At 49.8% G+C, this 19,214-nt stretch overlaps 7 protein-coding genes across 7 annotated transcripts; 3 read left to right on the top strand and 4 right to left on the bottom strand.

Annotated features, from left to right (window-relative positions):
* Positions 1-37: 37 nt before the first annotated feature.
* Positions 38-1,274, top strand: BDV37DRAFT_17611 (rhamnogalacturonan acetylesterase RgaE). The gene is made up of 2 exons (XM_032079414.1): positions 38-489; positions 542-1,274. Exons 1-2 carry the CDS (start codon positions 378-380, stop codon positions 1,174-1,176), a joined length of 747 nt encoding a protein of 248 aa, XP_031944693.1. The 5' UTR covers positions 38-377; the 3' UTR covers positions 1,177-1,274.
* Positions 1,274-3,962, bottom strand: BDV37DRAFT_17597 (isochorismatase family protein family). The gene has a single exon (XM_032079413.1). It carries the CDS (start codon positions 3,829-3,831, stop codon positions 1,372-1,374), a length of 2,460 nt encoding a protein of 819 aa, XP_031944692.1. The 5' UTR covers positions 3,832-3,962; the 3' UTR covers positions 1,274-1,371.
* A 612-nt stretch (positions 3,963-4,574) lies between these two features.
* Positions 4,575-5,941, top strand: BDV37DRAFT_240896 (Ketol-acid reductoisomerase). Its single transcript, XM_032081116.1, has one exon. It carries the CDS (start codon positions 4,642-4,644, stop codon positions 5,842-5,844), a length of 1,203 nt encoding a protein of 400 aa, XP_031944691.1. The 5' UTR covers positions 4,575-4,641; the 3' UTR covers positions 5,845-5,941.
* A 1,148-nt stretch (positions 5,942-7,089) lies between these two features.
* BDV37DRAFT_290681 (glycosyl hydrolases family 31-domain-containing protein) lies at positions 7,090-9,532 on the bottom strand (the record flags this gene model as incomplete). Its single annotated transcript, XM_032088771.1, has 2 exons — positions 7,090-8,478; positions 8,532-9,532. 2 exons carry the CDS (start codon positions 9,530-9,532, stop codon positions 7,167-7,169), a joined length of 2,313 nt encoding a protein of 770 aa, XP_031944690.1. The 3' UTR covers positions 7,090-7,166.
* An 859-nt stretch (positions 9,533-10,391) lies between these two features.
* BDV37DRAFT_279904 (uncharacterized protein) lies at positions 10,392-11,301 on the bottom strand (the record flags this gene model as incomplete). Its single annotated transcript, XM_032086433.1, has 4 exons — positions 10,392-10,640; positions 10,736-10,925; positions 11,052-11,150; positions 11,255-11,301. 4 exons carry the CDS (start codon positions 11,299-11,301, stop codon positions 10,392-10,394), a joined length of 585 nt encoding a protein of 194 aa, XP_031944689.1.
* Positions 11,302-14,076: 2,775 nt separating this feature from the next.
* BDV37DRAFT_279903 (fungal specific transcription factor domain-containing protein) lies at positions 14,077-15,819 on the top strand (the record flags this gene model as incomplete). Its single annotated transcript, XM_032086432.1, has 3 exons — positions 14,077-14,664; positions 14,784-15,514; positions 15,573-15,819. The coding sequence occupies 3 exons, from the start codon at positions 14,077-14,079 to the stop codon at positions 15,817-15,819; spliced, it is 1,566 nt and encodes a 521-aa protein (XP_031944688.1).
* A 143-nt stretch (positions 15,820-15,962) lies between these two features.
* On the bottom strand, positions 15,963-17,350 carry BDV37DRAFT_290679 (FAD-dependent oxidoreductase; the record flags this gene model as incomplete). Its single annotated transcript, XM_032088770.1, has 2 exons — positions 15,963-16,998; positions 17,055-17,350. 2 exons carry the CDS (start codon positions 17,348-17,350, stop codon positions 15,963-15,965), a joined length of 1,332 nt encoding a protein of 443 aa, XP_031944687.1.
* Positions 17,351-19,214: the final 1,864 nt, after the last annotated feature.

Raw genomic sequence — 19,214 nt, 5'->3', positions numbered from 1 at the left:
ACAAGTGACGGAGGGGTGGGGTTGGGTTCTGCTCCTGCGGCGTTGTGTGTTTGGGGAGGAGAAGGGGTGAAACTTCCGTCGGTCCGTGGCTGATACGCTTTTTGGTACCTGAGATGGGGGTTGTGGTGATTGGGAGGTTGGAGATGGGTGTTTTTTTTTTATTTTATTTTGTTCTTTAATTTTTATTTTGATTTGGTTTGTACTCCTGGGCCTTTTTTCCGTTTCTACATGTAGATATTCCGTGGCAGGGGTTGTGTGTGGACTTGGCCTTGGGTATAAATAGCTTGGAGCTGGTCGTGTGCTTGTGGTTGATTGTCCATAGATTCTTCACTGTACTATTACTACTACTCTCATTACAGAATATCTCGATTTTCATCATGAGATCCGTCCTTCTGCCGCTGTCCCTTCTTCCCGGCGTCCTGGGTGCCACCATCTATCTGGCTGGGGACTCGACCATGGCTGCAAACGGCGGCGGATCAGGCACCGACGGTGAGAATGCCCCGAACAGCACCGCGCGTGGAATGCGAACTGACAAATGCAGGGTGGGGAAGTTATGTCGACGACGTATCTGTCACCGTCTCCAACAAAGCGATCGGCGGCCGTAGCGCCCGCTCCTATACCCGCGAAGGCCGCTTCGATGCCATCGCCGACGTCCTGCAAGAAGGTGACTACGTGGTGATTGAGTTCGGACACAACGACGGGGGCTCGTTGAGCACCGACAACGGTCGCACCGACTGCCCCGGGACGGGCTCGGAGACGTGTGAGACCGTCTACGACGGCCAAGCGGAAACCGTCCTCACGTTCCCAGCATACTTGGAGAACGCGTCCAAGACCTTCGTGGGCAAAGGAGCCAAGGTCCTTATCTCCAGCCAGACCCCGAACAATGTCTGGGAGACGGGCGAGTATGTCTATTCGCCGTCTCGCTTTGTCGAGTACGCTCGGTTGGCGGCCGAAACGGCGGGCGTGGACTATGTGGACCACGGCGCTTACGTGGCCGCCCGGTATGAGGCACTAGGGGCGGACACGGTCAACTCCTACTACCCCAATGACCACACCCATACCAGCCCGGAAGGGGCGCAGGTCGTGGCGGATGCGTTCCTGAAAGCGGTGGCATGCAGCAATGTCGCGCTCAAGGATGTCTTGACCAGTACGGATTTCCCGGGCGACTGTCTGTAGATGGTAATGCTTGTGGCGAAATAGTGGATTGGCAGGGAATATGCTATAGCGTATTATGTATATAGTTCTCGATACCCACGCTTCCAAATGACAATTTGGGTAAAGACAGATTCCAGATCCGTCGGCATTATAGGTACGCCATGGTCTTCATAACTTCGTATCGTGAAATAGATCGGAACCAACGTGTAAACAAGACTAGCTCAACTCCTCCAGCGATTTCTTGACAAAGCCACGGTTCTCGACCCGCTGGTAGTACTGGGCCAAGTTGCGATAGGCCTTCACTGAGAATGGCCCACGGGCTTGTACAATCTCCCTCAAGACCGGCCAAAGTGCACAGTCGTCCAGCCCAAACGTGGGCCCGTCCAAATAATACTTGCCAATCAGGGCCCGCTCCCATGTATCCAAAGCCCGCAGATGACCCTCTTCTTCTTCTTTCTGATGCTCACGCCAGCTCTTCAAGAGTTCGCCAATCTCCGCGAATCGATCACCCCCATGCAATGGTTCTACCCCGGGTCGGTTTGACTCCGTAGAACGCCGGCTCAAGTGGGTCAGAATATTGATATCCCCAGAAACCTTGGTGCCGTCCGTATCGACATACAAAGGTCCAGCGTTCCGCCCGCTGCTGGGGGTCTCCAGATTGTACCGGATGCCATGCTCACTCAGACAGAGCAGCACTCGCAGATTGGCCACAACATCTTCGCCGGCGACGAGCTTGTTCGCCGACGCAGTGACAAAGTTAACCCCATCGAACCCTGCCCCGTAGACGGCGTCCCAGTCAAAGTCAATCGCGTGATTTTCTTCCCCGAATGCGCGAATGAGCCGCTCCGTCTCCGTGGGATTGCCATGGATCACAGCATTGGCCTGGTCCTGACTTTTGGACACAGCGCCCTGACCCCAGATTGTGTCGCCGGCGGGATTCAAGAACGTGCCAATTTGGCGGAAGGTGAGCGAGATTCGCTCGCCCCCGTAAGCTCGTTCTTCCATGGACTTCTCCGTGTCGGGGCGTTTGTCGGGACGAATACCGTGGAGCCATCGCATATTGGTTTTCTCGCCGAGAATGAAAAGGGATTCATGGGGCATCGGCACCCGCTGTGTCGCCCGACTGGACTCCCCCTCTTCGGCCTCTTGGGATTGGGCTTTGCTACGGAGGACCATCACCCGCTGCGCGCCAAGGCTGACATTGCAGATCGAGGACCCACGGACGATGTCCAGAGTCTTGTCGGAATGCTCTGAGATACGGTCTTGCCCGTCACGGTAGAGCTGAATGAGGACATGGTTCAGGGGATGCCGCAGGATGCGTTCCACGATCATGCGTACTCGGTCCACCGTGGTCGTGAAGGGCTGCAATGGCGGCGATTCGTCGGCAGGGTGGCGATAGATGGGGATGGAGCCATCCGACAGTGGCTGCCCTTGAACGGCGACGAGGCGCGGAACCTCTCCAGACATGTGGTACATTTTCTGCCAGGCTACCTCCGTGCGGATCTGTTCAAAAGCATTGGCGGGAAGATCCAAATCATAGACGATACGCGAATCGCCCTCCCCGATCGCATCTCCCGGTTTGCGAATATCGCGCGACGGTTTGGATTTCGTGCTTCGTCGACTTTCAATGCGCGATGTGGATTCGGTTTTCGAATCTACCCTCTGCGTTCGGCGCGCTTTCACGCGCGCCTTCTGCGCCTTCTCCGCCGCTCGACTGTGGCGGGTGCGAGCCACTGAAGCCAAAATATCATCATGATCCTCCAGAGGGTCTTCACCTGGACTGGCGTCGAGAGCACGGGGCGGGGGAACCCGCGGCATTGGTTCAGGTTCTTCCATTTTGGCGGGTTTGGCTGGCTTGACGTCAAGGTCATCCATGACCCCCTCAATCCCAGAGGACGTAGCATTCCGAACCGGTCTGTGTCCACCTTTGCGTGCGATGGCATCGGTTTCCTGCCAATCGAGCTCTTCGTAGAGTTCCTCTGTCGTAATGCCATTCGCCCCGAATATGTCGGCCATGCGTCGCATTGCTTCTTCATAGCGGGGGAAGCTGCGGAAACCGAGGCAATCTTCGATCAGGGTGACGGAGAAGCCGTGCCGAACGGCATCGAGAGCGGTGGCATACACCGACGCGTTACACAGAGAGCCACACAGATACAATTCCGTCACAAAACGAGTGCGGAGGGACAGAATTAGGCCTTGACTTTGCAAGGCGGAGTAGTCCGATTTGTCTACCAGGGTGTCCGACTCGGCATCAATGGCGGCTAAAATAGGCGCGGGGAACTGTGCGCCTGGCGTCTGCGGGCGACAACATTTGGATGTTTCGCTCGACAGAAACGCCTCCTCATCCACGGGGTCTTGGGGATCTACGCTTGTTGGACCAGGGGGTTTATCCGACCGAAGTCGTTTGGTAGCCGTCTCGGGGGCCAACACGACATATTCCTGCTCGTCTGGGCCGATCCATGGTCGGCACGACTCAAATTGCGTGCGTACCCAGATGACTTCGCCAGTACGACGGAACGCGCTCGCTAACTGGGGGAGCGTTTCCAAGAACTCGGCAGTGTTGGCCACATGCAGAGCTCCCGACTGTCGCACAAAGTCATTTTGAAAGTCCAGGAGAAGCAACGCTTTCCGGGTTTGAATGATTGGTATATTACCGAGTCGGGATAAGTAAGTCATGGTCAACGCATAGCGAGGATTGGGGGGTAAATTAGGAAATAGTCAGGATGATAAAAGAGAAGACTATTGCCAGATCACCCAAATTACCCACTAAGGAGAAAAGATTATGATGGGGAGTGGGGACTACCAGCTGCAGCGGGCAAAGTTTAACAGAGCAGAGAGATGTTCCTCGCGAATTCTGATGATATGGCCCGTTGGCGATGGTTTTGTGGAGAGTTACCGCCAGACACCTGAGGCATCGGGTTTGCTGGCCTGTTTTGGGGTTAGTGCATGGACCATTGTTTGTACGTACGGACTCCGGAGTATAGGACTTGTAGCATGAGAGACATCGCAAATGCCAGACAAAGACGTGGGGTAACCAGATTCTGGTTCGAGATCGGAGATTCTAGCCCATGACTCACCATGTGTTTAATCAGGGGTCTTTCTGTCATAGACTAATTGTTCGACTTCGGGGGGACAGCCCCAAGCGTTCCACGGAAACGAGGTGCGGACTGATAGAGTATGACTACAAGGAAGCCTCCAGCACGACAAAAACGGCCCCGATCGAGGGCTGACATAATCCCGCTCGAGCTGTCCCCGCCAATCAGGGAGCTTCCAATCCGACATCGGCCGGGGAGGTCCGCAGCAACTCCGGATCACGTGCCGCCCCGACGACCCCAGCAACCAGCTTAAAATGCGAGTCACATCCACCTCCAGCTCTCCCCTTTCTCTCTTCTTCTCCATTCTCTTTTACTATCAATCCCATTCCAATCTCCCCTCTTTCCCTCATCCGCCCTTCCTCCATCCTCAATTCCTCCATATCAATTCACAATGGCTGCTCGTGGACTCCCCCGCGCCCTCCGCCTGGCCCGTGTTGCCGCTCCTCGCTCCGTCGTCTCCGCCGCCCTCCCTCGTCCCGCCCTGGCTAAGGCTGCTGCCAATGCCCTCCCCCGTGTGACTCTGTCCTCTACTCCCGTCCGTGGTGTCAAGAACATTTCCTTCGCTGGTCACGAGGAGACCGTCTACGAGCGTGAGGACTGGCCTCGTGAGAAGCTCCAGGAGTACTTCAAGAATGACACTCTGGCTCTTATCGGTTACGGTTCCCAGGGTCACGGTCAGGGTCTGAACCTCCGTGACCAGGGCCTCAACGTCATCGTTGGTGTCCGTAAGGATGGTGCTTCCTGGAAGGAGGCCGTCCAGGACGGCTGGGTTCCCGGCAAGAACCTCTTCGACGTTAACACCGCCATTGAGAAGGGTTCCATTGTCATGAACCTGCTCTCCGATGCTGCCCAGAGTGAGACCTGGCCCGCCATCAAGCCCCTCATCACCAAGGGCAAGACCCTCTACTTCTCTCACGGTTTCTCCCCCGTCTTCAAGGATCTCACCAAGGTCGAGGTCCCCAAGGATGTTGACGTCATCCTCGTCGCCCCCAAGGGCTCCGGCCGTACTGTCCGCACTCTCTTCCGTGAGGGCCGTGGTATCAACTCCTCCATCGCCGTCTACCAGGACGTCACCGGCCAGGCCAAGGAGAAGGCCATCGCCATGGGTGTTGCTGTCGGTTCCGGTTACCTCTACGAGACCACCTTCGAGAAGGAGGTCTACTCCGACCTCTACGGTGAGCGTGGTTGCTTGATGGGTGGTATCCACGGTATGTTCCTCGCCCAGTACGAGGTCCTCCGTGAGCGTGGCCACAGCCCCTCCGAGGCCTTCAACGAGACCGTCGAGGAGGCCACTCAGTCTCTCTACCCCTTGATCGGTGCCAACGGCATGGACTGGATGTACGCTGCCTGCTCCACCACCGCCCGTCGTGGTGCCATCGACTGGTCCAGCCGCTTCAAGGACAACCTCAAGCCCCTCTTCAACGAGCTCTACGACAGCGTGCGTGACGGCACTGAGACCCAGCGTTCTCTGGACTACAACTCCCAGAAGGACTACCGCGAGAAGTACGAGAAGGAGATGCAGGACATCCGTGATCTCGAGATCTGGCGCGCTGGAAAGGCCGTCCGTGCCCTTCGCCCCGAGAACCAGAAGTAAATGTAATGTGCATTGGGATTTGGGAAAAAGTTATGACTGTACCATGATGCCTTGTTATATTCCAGTTAATTAATTTCATTATACCACGTTCAAGCAATTTCTGAGCATTTGTCGTAAGAGTGTCATGTAGTGGAATCAATTCCGTAAGACTAAGAGTTCAAGAACCTCACATCGACGCTTCGAATATCTCCAGCCAGCTGGTCAAAGCTCTTCAACCTGATTTAACACATCGCCATTGACCTGTCCAAAACACAGTTTCAACGGAAATCCATAGATTGACTTCATGATGTGATAGAGTCGTGCTCCAAGTGAAAATAACCACAGACCTCCCCATTTCATCACTTTCAAACCGGAGAGCTCTAGAACACGTATTGATACATGAGCGAAAACCAACAATCCTGATATAATATATCAAAACGAAGTAGAAGCCAGTTGCCTGTTGTCTTCCTATCATAGCCCATCGGGAACAGGACTCCAGAAGAACCAAAAGAACCTAGTGAACAAACAGATCATCCTTGATCAGTATAATAGCGCAGCACAACCTCCCATGTACGGAGTACGGGGTATGTACATACATCTATGGATGCAAAATCCTTGCTACGACCAATGAGATCAAGTATAATCTTAGATGCAGATCGTGCATGCCGAGTTAATTGAGGCTAAGTATGATCCAATAGAAGCCAGGTATTCGCTACTAGCTGGTCCTCTAGTGAACTAATCTGTCAAGGCACTTCAGATTAGGTTCTGAATAAGCACCTTACTTGGACAAGCTGTCTGGATCAGTCGGGGATGGTAACTGGGGGCTCCGTAATCGGCGGTTGTTGATATATTCGGCAACTGACTTGAAGGGTATGGCTGGAATCTACGACTATATACTGATGTTTGTTTATATTGGTTTTGTTCTTTAGTTCTTTTGTACATTTGCTTTCCATTACGGTGTTAGAGGATCTTTCAAGGGGTTCCACTGGCGTGGTGGTGTCCGTTGGGTAGACTTTACCGCTGCATATACGACCTTCATGTGTTCACTTCAACCCGACTCAATGCTCTATACCCCGAGCACTCAAAGATGACAAGAAGCTTTATCCCCCAGTCCAGACCGTATGAGGGGACTTTACAGTGAATTATAAGGTTTACCGCTGCACTAAGTGACAAGGCTAGTAGACTAAGACTGAGGCTAGTATACATAATCTTACGTTCAAGAGGCTCAGGCCAGGCACCATGACAGTTGTAAATAATTAAAGTGTCAAGATAGTAGAGCTTTAGAAGCTGGGTATTCTATTTTTGATCCCCCTCTAATAATTTCGTAAAATGTATCCCATTATCTAAACACGAATGACAGTTCCATTCTCCTTGCGAACAAAGTCCAAAAAGACATCCAGCTGAGGGCTACGCGCATGGTTGACAACAAACACAGCCGGCTTTCCATAAGGTGCATCAACACGCACTGTCTGTCCAGCGTGGTAAGTCTTGCCGGACCAGACATGGGTGTAAGTGCGGTTTCGGTCAGTGCCGGGCAGATACACATTCAACTTGGTAGTCTTGGGGTCCAACACCGGAGCAACGTAAAGATCGGCGCCGAGGTAGAAGCTCTGGTAGCTGATCTGGCGGGCCTTGGAATCGTCCGGGTGGTAAAGGACTGGCATTCGCAGGAGAGGCCAGCCGCGGGTCTTGCTTTCAGTGTTCAGAACCTGACGGCGGTAGGGGCCGAGACTCTTGAACATCCGCGCGTTGTATGCGTAGTAGGAGTATGTGGAGCTGTTGCTGTAGAACTGAGCGTTGACCTCGGGCACGTTTCCTTCATGAGACCGGAAGACCGCGCTGGAGACTGCGGCCAGTTCTCCCCAACGTCCGAGGATCTCTGCCGAACGTCCAATGGCGCCGGATGAGTTGGCCACGGTAGGTGGGTGGAAGGCGGTGGTATAGCCACCGAGGTCAGAGTGGCTCTGAGCATAGCCGGAAATACCCATCTGGCCCATGATGGTCACGGCAGATTTGATGCCGTCATTGACACCCCAGACAGTGGTCTGATCTCCGACCCAGAACAGGTTCAGGTGGCGGTTAGAGCCGAGCGAGGCAGAACGGTGGAATGTGACCATCTCGTCGAACAGGGGCATTTCCTTAGCCACAGAGCGCTGGAATATAGCCCAGTCACGGGGGTATTGGTTGTGATAGAAATAAGCATCTGAAGAAATGTTCGCCAGCTTGGTGTCTGGGGTGATGGGAGTGTACTCTCCGAAATCCCACATGACACCGGAGATGTTGGCGTTCCAAACTTGCTTGCGGAGGACATCAGCAAACCACGAGCGTGTCTTCTGGTTTGTAAGATCCAAAATGCCGGCCTGGATTCCCTTGCCACTGGAGATAATGGCGGTGCCATTCGTGGTCGAATTCTGAACCATATATCCACCCTTAGTGGCCTCGAGGAAGAGGTTGCGACGGTAACCATCGGCCTTGGAGCTGACATTGGCCACGAAGGGATTGATGTAGGCCAAGGTCTTAACGCCATACTCTTCACGAAGGTCCTGCACGAATTCAGTCCAGGTTGGGTACAGTTTGCTGTCGGATTCCCAGTTCCACCAGAGACGAGAAATCTGCATGTTGCCGTATGGTGCATCTTGTGAGTGGGTGCCAGACCTACAGATGTTAGCGAAGTTTCTCTAACAGGCTCAATCATTCGAAGAACATACCAATCTTGAAGCCACACTGCTGCAACAGGGCAGTCCTGCTTCAGACCCTCTTTAACGATGCGCTCCACCTTTTCTTGTCCGCCTTGAATACCCAAGATGGCGCCGTGATCGACCCATTCGGGCAAGGTAGGCATCTTGCCAACATAGTCGGTGAGCATTGTGATGGCATTGAGCATATTATCCGCCTGCATCACGTGCCCGCCAACTGTTAGAGCATCGTATCGCACAGTCACAGCATTGGGCTTAGTGAAGTCGAATTCAGCAAAGGCTGTGTCTTCTTCCCAAAGGTAGAAAACTCTCGCAGCGGAGCTGATATATTGTGGGATGGCAGTATAGGTCGTGAATTCATTACCACCACTGAACCAGCTCTGAGAATCTTCCAGCGCGGTGATGGGCTGATCGCCACGGCCCACACCCTGTTCACGGGTGAAGATGGGGATAGTCTGGTTCTTCATGGACGCAAAGGATGCCTGAGCACCTAGACCATAAAAGTCCTCCGAGGCATCGGAACTGAAGGTTACATATAGCTTTTTCATTGGAGAGGTGCGCTTGTGACCAGGCTCGACATTGATGTTGAAAGCCACACGATCCGGAAGGGCCTTGGGCACCCAGAAGCTCATGGTATACCCGATAGATTGATCCCCACATTGTTGCAGGTATCCTTGGATGGAGACATCCTCACCATTAATACTATCGTCACGCGGAGAGTGAGTGATTCCAGTGACATTTTGACCCTGGCAACGATTTAGATCAACGTTGGTATAGTTGAAATTGCCATTCGCACCGACCCATTGCTCTTTTCCAGCACTTGCACTGAGGAAGTTCTGGCCAGGGACGGTAGCGAGCAGGGTCTTATTGGCCTGCACAATTGACAGTTGCTGGGAACCCGACTGCCAATTGACTTCAATACCCTGTCCCAGAGTCCACGACGATCGCGACTCGCCCAAAGCGGCCGACGCAAAGACGCTGAAAGCACCCAGATATGAAGAATAGGGCGGCATTGCTGCAATATGGCCGAGAGACTATGAAATTCAGCCCAGAGGGACAGAGTTTTCAGCGGGACACATGCTGGATTTATGTCTTCCACGCCCTAACATTGAAGCTATCATGGCAGAATAAAATGCCGCAGTAAGTGGAGCGTTGCGACTGCCGTTCAGCACCGTCATCCACGATGCAGCGTAGTGTTTCTTGGCTTCAGGTAGTCAGTACCGTTCCAAAACCTCCACCCCGTTTTTCTCTTATAAGCGATCTGGTTCAAAATACCACTATGTGGAACCAGTCGGCAAATTCTTCCGAATCATCGGGATCAAGACAAGCAAACGCCAGACGGTGCCCAGCCGGGGTGTGGGCTTTTCTCCACAATTCCCAGCCCATAACCTGGAGGCTCTCCGCTCTTTCGTCGCTGGGGTTTGTTGACCAGCGTGAAAATTCTGTACACGAGTCATAACCAGACCGAAAGGGGAATGATCGACGTCTTTTTTCCTGCATGGGAAATCTCTACGCTTTGGCTAAATCAACTGCAATCAACCTCATTCTCTCCGGATAATCGCATCTACCACGTGACGTCATAGACAATACTGCAATGACCCACCGATATAGTGAGAATTGTTGTTTCAGGGCTTGAACTAGTCACCTGTCAGAGCTACAAATCCCCAGAAACAATATAGAGATAGAGATAGAACCGTTGATTTAGCTATAGTAGCTCTGTAGATCTGGATTTATAGAAAAGATATGACTCAAGTAGAAGTGAAGAAAGAACCTAGAGAATTGAAAATAAGATTCACTATATAATACAACGGAGGAAAACAGAATCGGCTCCATAGGCGGGTAGGTGGGTTCTACCAAAGCCTATAATCACAATTAATTCAGCATGTCCGCATCCTCAATCTCAAGCATATCACTGTCGGAGTCGGTCTCGACATCAGGGTAGACACCCTTCTGTTGCAGGTACTTGACAGCCGAGTGACAGGCCTCGGCGCGCACCTCACGGGAGGACTTGCCATTCTCAGGGCGAACGGCGATAGTTCCCGTGGAGAAAACTGGACTGGCCTTGACGAGCATGCCATTGTAGGGGGCCAGAATGGTCTTTAACCAGTCCTCCGCATCGACCTGTGTTTTTCGGCCCGTCAGTAACACTGGCTATAAGCTATTGAGGGTTGTGTGCAGGGATTATGCAGGGCTGCAGGCAGGAACAAAACACATACCTGTCCCTTCAGCGATTGGGGAATATAAGCAATGGCACAAATGGTCCCATTGTCACAAGAGAAGATCATCTTGCCGAGCTGCCCAGAACCACCCGTGCGCTCCTCCTTACTCTCATCTGGCTCAGCGTTCATAGCCTCAAGAGACTTGGCTAAAAGATCAAGATCGCCCTCGGGCTCATCAACAGTGGCGCTAGATAGTAGTATAAAAGTGTCAGCAAAGAACGAGCTCCAGATATATACACTAAATATCTTGTGTATCGGATATCCTGGCAATAGACACTAAGCAGAATAGCTCTCTCACGGACAAAGTACTTACCAAGCGTATTGCATACCACCGATGGTTGAAACGCCGTCGAGCTCCACGATGACCGCCTTCTCGGAGGACTTTCTCAAGTTTTGTTGTGTCAACCATTGTCTAAGTACGAATGTCAGGTGAAATGATTTACTTTCGCAATTGAATCTATATTATACGTTACCCAAGACGACGTAGATAGAAGGGAGCAGAGGAAGAGCAGTTACAAGCCAGGTGGAAAGTTCAAAGAAGAGAGATACAAATCTTTGTCCATGTCTAAGTGATAAGCCCCTATTTATCAAGCGTCGGCTCTCAGCAAGAAATCTAATAATAGACATTCAGCTACTGCTGTATGCCGATCCCAAAATCGCCACGTAGACGTGCGCAATGGTTCTACGCCGTATGGAACTGCAACATGTCCTAGCCTCATCACAGGAATCTTATTGATGAATCTTGACTGCCACGTAGGTAGTAGAAAGTTTAAGGCCCATATACTCAAGCGAATGGAATTGTTGGACCAGCCACCTCACGTTAAGCTAAAATAAGTGAAAAAAATACACGATGGAATGGGACTACTCAATATTCGCCTCTCTTCCAAGAAGGTTTAATATCTCCCGTTCAGGTAGAAATTCATTGAAATACCTAGATGAGACAAAGGTGCAGTCATTTGAGTTTCCCAAATTTGAATTACCAAGTTGAAAAAGAGCTAAAAGGGGCAGAATCTGATTCAGAACAGCGGGCTTAAGGGGAGGGCTAAATAGATAGATAAGAGAAGTTAACACGAGTTATCTAGTATGCTGAGCCGTACCATATGGCCCATGGTCGTCCTTCGAGAGCGTGAGATCGTCGTGAAGAAGCCAGTGCGGGGCAATTTCGGCTCATCTTTTTCACTATCGAAATCTTCCATGTCCTAATTCCTGAAAGTTTGTTCGCTACTACTGACTGTTGACTGTAGATATATATAACTCACACTATATATTCCACAACTTAGGGCAAAAAAGTACATACGACCACAGGGTGTGGAGAACAGGGCTTCCCGTCCGCTCAGCCGTACTTAAGCCACACGCCGGGAGGTTAGTAGTTGGGTGGGTGACCACCAGCGAATCCCTCCTGTTGTATGTTTTGGGTATCTTATTTTTTTTATGTCTAGGTAGAATAATGTTATTCCCGAGAACTTTCAAGCAAGTCAAACAATGGCGTGTGAGCAAACCCTCGAATGTAAAATTGGTGGTCCCATCAGGCATGCAAGTCCAGAGCACTTGTCATTGATAAATCGAATTGATTGTCTAGAGGGTAAGATTTGATCTACACAGTATATAATAATATGAATAGTAAAATATTCAGTAGTATGTAGTTCAAGTATAATATATTTAAGCAATGCTCAAGCTCTGGTCCTCCCACATAAAAGGAGACGGGCGCTCTCAATTTGGACCTGGCTTGGCTTCACGAGGGAGACGCTATGTAAATTGGACACGGATCCGGCTGTGCTGAGCAGTGGTCAAATGCGTTGGATTGGAAGACTAAGATTACTATAATATCGCGTCTTTTGGTAGTCAATGAACTGCTCCGAAAAGCAAATTCGACTATATCTTTGGTGACATATGAGAGTAGGACCCGTTTAAGATTCCTTTGTCGCCTATTACGGGCTCACACACTGGTAGTGGAGCAGCTATATGGTACGGATCAGGTTTAAGTTCTCTCAGATGGGCATCTTCGTCAGGAAGAGCCATGCAGGGGGAATGTTTATTAAAGAATGGGATCTGACGCCGTGGAAGCTGACGGGGTCGAATGGATTCTCAGAGTTGGTGATAGAAGACAAAGCCGCCATGACCTCCGAGGCGAATGAGATGAACGATCTCAGGTGGGCAGCAGGGGGTTCTGCTGTCTATACATATTATTTGTGCTAAGTTGGGTGGACGAACGCTGTGATATTTGTCTACTTCGTGACTATGGATATCTTCTCTAGCGCTTACAGCCCTATGTGGATTCTTAGTTGTGCTACTCCCGATATCACTGACATAGATTTTCTACTAGAAATTTAGCTTGAGCAAAAGGCTCACCATAGCGGAGGCCAAAGGGCACTCTATGTCACGGTGTATTTTGTCCTCGCCATTTGCAACACTGTCGGAAATGGTGGGTAAGTTTAGTGAGGTGCTCTGCCTGGTAATGAATCATGGCTTAATCCTAATTAAATTATAGGGCTATCCTCATTTTAATCTCACTATCCACAGCGCGCCGACTTCATGATGTCGCACTGAAGACTGTCATGATGTACATTCAGTTCTTTTTTCTCGCGTCAATACTAAACCGATTTAGCCAGGATAGGACCCTGATAGAAAGCGGTTTGCCTGTTGGCATATTGATCACGGTTTCCAGTAAGACCACTACCACTCCACTCAATGGGAGTATGGCATTAGCACATTATTAACTAGAAGATGATGTATATAATATGCGACAAAAGATTGTTGGTGATTTCCCTGGGATATAGAGGATTAGTAAGCACATAGGACACGATGTCAAGACTCAAGCACCGCAAAGCTTCAAGGAAACCCATCTTCAGTCAAACCACCAGACGATCGCTGATTACCTAAGTTGATATTTACTACGGCCATGCACAATGGAGAATAGCAGTATAGATGAAATTCAGTCTCGCAAACGCACTGCCGTGGCATGCGACTCGTGCTTCCATAAAAAGGTGACTATGGTTTGGGCAGTCTCGCATCCGAAGTCTGACGCTTCTTAGATCAAATGCCACCGAGAAAGGTACCCATGCGAATGGTGCTCAGAACGTAGCATACCATGCACATTCGATCGAGGCCATCGCTTGACTCGAAAGCCTCTCCCGGCCGAGCTGACGTAGGATATCTCTTAGGTGAAATATAAGATTATCCAATCATTAACTTCTCTGACAGGTCGGTATTCACATTGGGTGAGAGTAGTCCCCATAATCACACTGACACTTGGAGTGCACCCGCCCAATGCAAAGATACAGTGAGCCAATGCACTTCACTCCAGCAACTACGAATCTAACGGAGGGCAGACAGATACCATGGCGACAGCTCCAGTGGCCTTGCCACAGCAAGGAGTGGCATCTCGAGAGTTTTACTTTGCGGGCCATGTTCCCAGTCATCTTCGTGCTTTCAATGGAGACTCGTTCTTTTCTTTGGAGAGTCAGCGATGGATGGCATCGTGCACGGGCGAAAGGATCAATTTTGATCGATTCTGCTCACTCGGTCTGCCTTGGCAACGCCCACAACACTACGGCTTTGAGGCTACTGAACAGTTCTTCAAGCGCCACTGTCACCCCGACCTTCCTGACCGGAATGTACTCTTCTCTTTTGTTACTCACTATAGGTCATCCTTTGCAAACCGTTGGTTTCCTTTCATCCACCCTACTCTTTTTGAGTATACGGTAAAGGCTGCATACGATCATCAGCAGTCAATTTATTCGCCTCATATCCCAAGTGCCACAGCCTGTGTCTTTGCCTTCATGGCATTTATGAGCTCATCTTCAAGCATGACGAAACCGCCCATGAATATCGACGGTCAGAAGTATGGTCATGAAGCACAATATCTTCTCTCGAAGATCTTTGATAGTACAGCCACCTTGGATGGAATACAAACGCTCCTCATGATTGTAAGTAATCCCCACGCAGCTACTTTCTCGCTCTATCTTCAATCACGATTTCATGCGCTCTATGTATAGCGATCTTTACGATGGTACCTCTAAGCCCTCAGTTTGCTAAAACTGTCCAGACTCTCGACCGTTCTCTGCGATTCGGCGATACCTCCTTCATTGAAGTGTTGTTCTCTGCTGCTACACGTTTCATCTTCACTTTGCGAGGAAACCAGTACAAACACATTTTACAAGATATGAATGTGTTCAACGTACACTGTAGATTTCTATTCTGGCTGGCCTATGTGTTCGATAAGGAGATGTCTACACGGACGACTCGCCCTCCATCGATATGCGATGATTACTGTGATTTGACGTTTCCGAGTAAGGAGGAGATCGCCATAGAATTCGACCTTCCCATTTCCCAAACCGAAGGAGACACTCTACTCCTTCTGTTTCCTACCGACCTCGGCCTCAGCCTTAACCAATCAAGAATATATACAAGCCTTTATTCACCTAGAGCGCTACAAATGTCAGATGCAGAGCTGTTGAAAGCCATCCGAGAGCTTGATGATGCTATGGATGAATGGTATAACCGCCTGCAACTGCAACACACATTTGACCGGCTTCTCTCTGGAGGGATAGCTTCACATGAGGAGGTAGCCCATCGCTTTACGTTTATCCGTTTGCAGCGTTATTGTTGTATTGCTGCTATTCATCAAATGAGCACCGGATGCGCAGCATGGATGGAAGACCAAAGTTGGCGACTGGTAGGGATAAACCTGAGCCTGGAGGTTGCCATGAATGCTAGCCGTTCTCTTCTACGGGAGTTTCTCGAGGTTCTTGATTGGGCCCAGAGGGATTCATTCTGGTATGTTATGCCTAACCTTGTGCATTGCTATTTCTGTCTAATGGTTGTTGAAATTCAGGGTTTTCTACATCCTATCCCCTGTGATGACAGTCTTCTGTAGCATACTTAGGAGTCCCGAAGGGCCAAAAGCTAACGACGATCTCGCTCTCCTCGAAACAGTTGCAGAGCGTTTTCGTGTATTAGCGGACACTCAAGAATTTCTAGGTTCATTTCAAGATGGGAAGTTATTGAAGGACTTTATATCTGAGTTGCAGCGTCTTGCGAAATGTGCCATATTATACCGAGGGAGCTATGCGCTTGCCTAGCTGAAGCGAAATACTCGATGTTTGATCACGGCACGGTGCTAAATCAGGTACATCAAACGTATCCATGTCACCTCATATATTGCAAAGATTACATTTAATCTAATAATCTATACTTGGGATCCAAAAGATTCAAAAACAAATTATCATGCCTCATTAAAATCACTCTTCATCTGGTGCTCCCATGTGACCAGCCCCTGCAGCGGTTCTCTTGCAGGAATATAATCTAGCACACACCCCTTCCGCATAGCTCGCACCGCAACGAAGTTGAACAGGAACCACCGGATAATTTCACATGGCATGATGTAACGAGCCATGATGTAATAGAAAGCATTGGCCCAGGCGTGCATACGTGATATGGACAACGATTCTTTAGCATCGTCCCGCAAGGGGGCTTCCCTCGACTTTTGGTATTCCTCAAAGACATTGTGCAGATGAGCAACATCAATCGGACAACTAGAATTTGACCTCAGCATACCGTGAAGCTTGTTGCACAGCACCACAACATCCTGAATTCCGTTATTTAGCCCACGGCCAGCGTTGGGGGTGTACTTGTGACATGCGTCGCCTGCGAGAGCAATTCGTCCCCAGCTCCAGTACTTCAGAATTCCCTCTTCCAGATTGGCCATTCCTGCCGTCAGTCGCTTCGCATAGACATCCTTTACCTTCAACGTTCCCGAAATGGGATACTCGGCGAACTCCTGCGCAAAGCTTTCTATGTCCTGATCGGTGTAATCAACACGCTCGCTCGTCGGTACAGGTAGCTTCTCGTACAGGAAGATCCAGCCTCGCTCTTGACCAGTGATGAACATAACAGAGCGGTCCTTGGACTGTGTTTCGCAAAATTGGCCCATTTCTGCTGGTCGTGGAAAGCTACACCACATGCATCTGTATTTTGCCGGAAAGGGTTTCTCCTCGTCCCAGTCACGCTGGGGGTTCTCCGCTATAGCCAAACTTCGCATCAACCGACGGGTTTTGCTATGCGTACCATCTGCTCCCAGGATCATCGATCCATGGTATGTACTGCCGTCGGCACAGATGACGTTGACGCCTTTCTCGTCCGATTCGATTCCGGTGAGCTTCTTATTTAGAAAATACCGCTCTTTTGCTTTGGCCGGAAGTCTATTGTAGAGGATTTCTACGAGCTTGGCCCGGTGAAATGCTACAGGTGCTGATCCATGGCTAATCCACATTCACGTTAGTATGAAGAGATCAAAGCCAGAGAGATCTTGAACTACTTCTTTTTTATTATCGAGAAAGTATCTGAATGGCAGAATCGATATCCTTCTCGAGTAAAAGACTGGTGGCACTGCAGCTCACATCCAACCTTCATCAGCTCGTCCAGCAGACCGAATTGGTGCATTACTCGTAGACTATGTGCTGCAAGGACCAAACTGGCACTCTGGTCAAGGACAACGGACTCCCTTTGCTCCAAGACGACAAAGTCTATGCCGGCGTGATAAAGGGCGTGGGCGGCAGTAAAGCCAACCGGGCCGCCACCAACAATAATAACCTTAAAAGATGACGATTCCATGAGTTGTTAAAAGTGAATTAAAGATTGGATTAAAAAGAATGAGCAATGAGATGGTCCATAGAATGAAGTACCTGGGAGCTACATGTTACATGGCCACACTTATATATCCGATTCAACCTGTGCCACGCGGCATTCGGAACATTCCACACTCCCTTTAGATATACTCAGTGACTAGGTGTAAAACGTACGAGTTCGGATCCAAGCAGGATGCGCCATCTCCTGAAGGATCCCGTCCTGCTCTAGCCAGATTGAGCATTCCAACCGCTTAGTCATTAGGGCTAGTAGACGGGCTAACTGATAATGGTTAGCATCCCGCTTTGTAATTGTTGCACTAGCCAGATCGGGAGGGACTGTTAATTTACTAACTTTACCTAAAAGAAAGCAGATCCGTGCACTCGATATTGATCTCTTTGCTAGTATCGGTCTTGCCTCCGCAATGGTATATCCTTATAACTCTCCCGCATTCAACTGATGCTAATAGACTACCTGACTAATCCGGTGGATGTTCACAGCATTGTCTGTATGTTTACCTGTATTTTAGTGCTGAACGCAGGGAGCATCTGGGTAAACAAGGCTGAACGAGATAAAAGTTAGAAAGATATAACAAAAAACATACAACAGGAGGGATTCGCTGGTGGTCACCCACCCAACTACTAATATCCCGGAGTGTAGCTTCTGAGCGGTCAATAGGTTGCTGCGTACCCCTACAGGGTGAGTATAGATAATGATATCAAGTCGTCGCGCGCTTAGCGTAGGTATATTTTAAAAGGGAGTAATAACTTACCACATCCACCATCTAGCGGTGATAGACCAGAACATACAGTCGTACCCCGTCTACGTCTATCTAGGCCATCAGTACTGCCAGTTCTCTGATTAGTGCATAGCCCGGTTTGGTCAGACGTCCAGCCTCTTAGTAGCTGTACTTCGCCACCTTTCCCACCAGTTAGCAAAAGCTAAATAATTGAGATTCGGACGTGACAAGATAAACATATCACAGTCTCCTAGGTTAATATCATCCAGTTCCGTCCGGGTCTTGGGCGAGTCTCAGAGATATCCTTGTGCAGGCCGTCTCGACAATCTCATATAAGCAGTATGGAGGAAATAACGTAGCCGGTAAGCGACCCGCACCTCAACCGCCATAAACAAAATTTAAATAGTCAGAAAATCATCAATTTTGGTTCCTATATAAAACTGAATGGTTCTACCGATTCAGGCAGTGTGCAATTTTATGGGCCTGTGTACCATAGCCAGAATAGTTAGATGGGGCGCGCCTGGGAGCTGATTTAATAAGTAAAACCCTATCTCCCTGTATAGCTTAATCTGCCTGATTTCTGCGCTCTATAAGAATTCAGCTTCAGATACTAACGTGCCTCGTTCAAAATTAATCTGTATAGTAAAATACCTTTGCTTTTTAGCCTGGTTTTCATGTACAGCCTAATGTTGCTGAAGTTAATACTTCAATATCGTTATATTATATAAATGTTACGCCCGGGGCTTCGACGTCAAGTCCTAGACCAGTTAGTTGACCAGGCATCAAAGGTTACCAACCTGAAGTCGTTCTTTGATTTCCGTTGTTAAAGGGTTGTGGCCTGGGCAGGACGGGAGTCGATACAGGGCTTCTGTCAACACAAGACTGCCGTCGATACTGGACTCGAGTCAAAGGGCCAGACCTATTGAGTACGTATATCCAATAGTTAGAAGTACGAACGAGTTGAAACTAGTCTTGCTACCAAAGGTAACTCTGTAGTAACAAGATGGATTGATCATGAAGAGTAAACTAAGTACATGAATGAGTGTCCTTATATATCCCGAGCCATCCTGCCTTGTAGTTCCTTTGGTATATCGTTGGTAGCGTTCTGGTGTA

The sequence above is a fragment of the Aspergillus pseudonomiae genome, assembly GCF_009193645.1.
Source record: "Aspergillus pseudonomiae strain CBS 119388 unplaced genomic scaffold BDV37scaffold_11, whole genome shotgun sequence".
Classification (NCBI taxonomy): domain Eukaryota; kingdom Fungi; phylum Ascomycota; class Eurotiomycetes; order Eurotiales; family Aspergillaceae; genus Aspergillus; species Aspergillus pseudonomiae.
The sequence above is the reverse complement of the archived record's forward strand: the minus strand, read 5'-3'. Positions and strand labels throughout refer to the sequence as shown.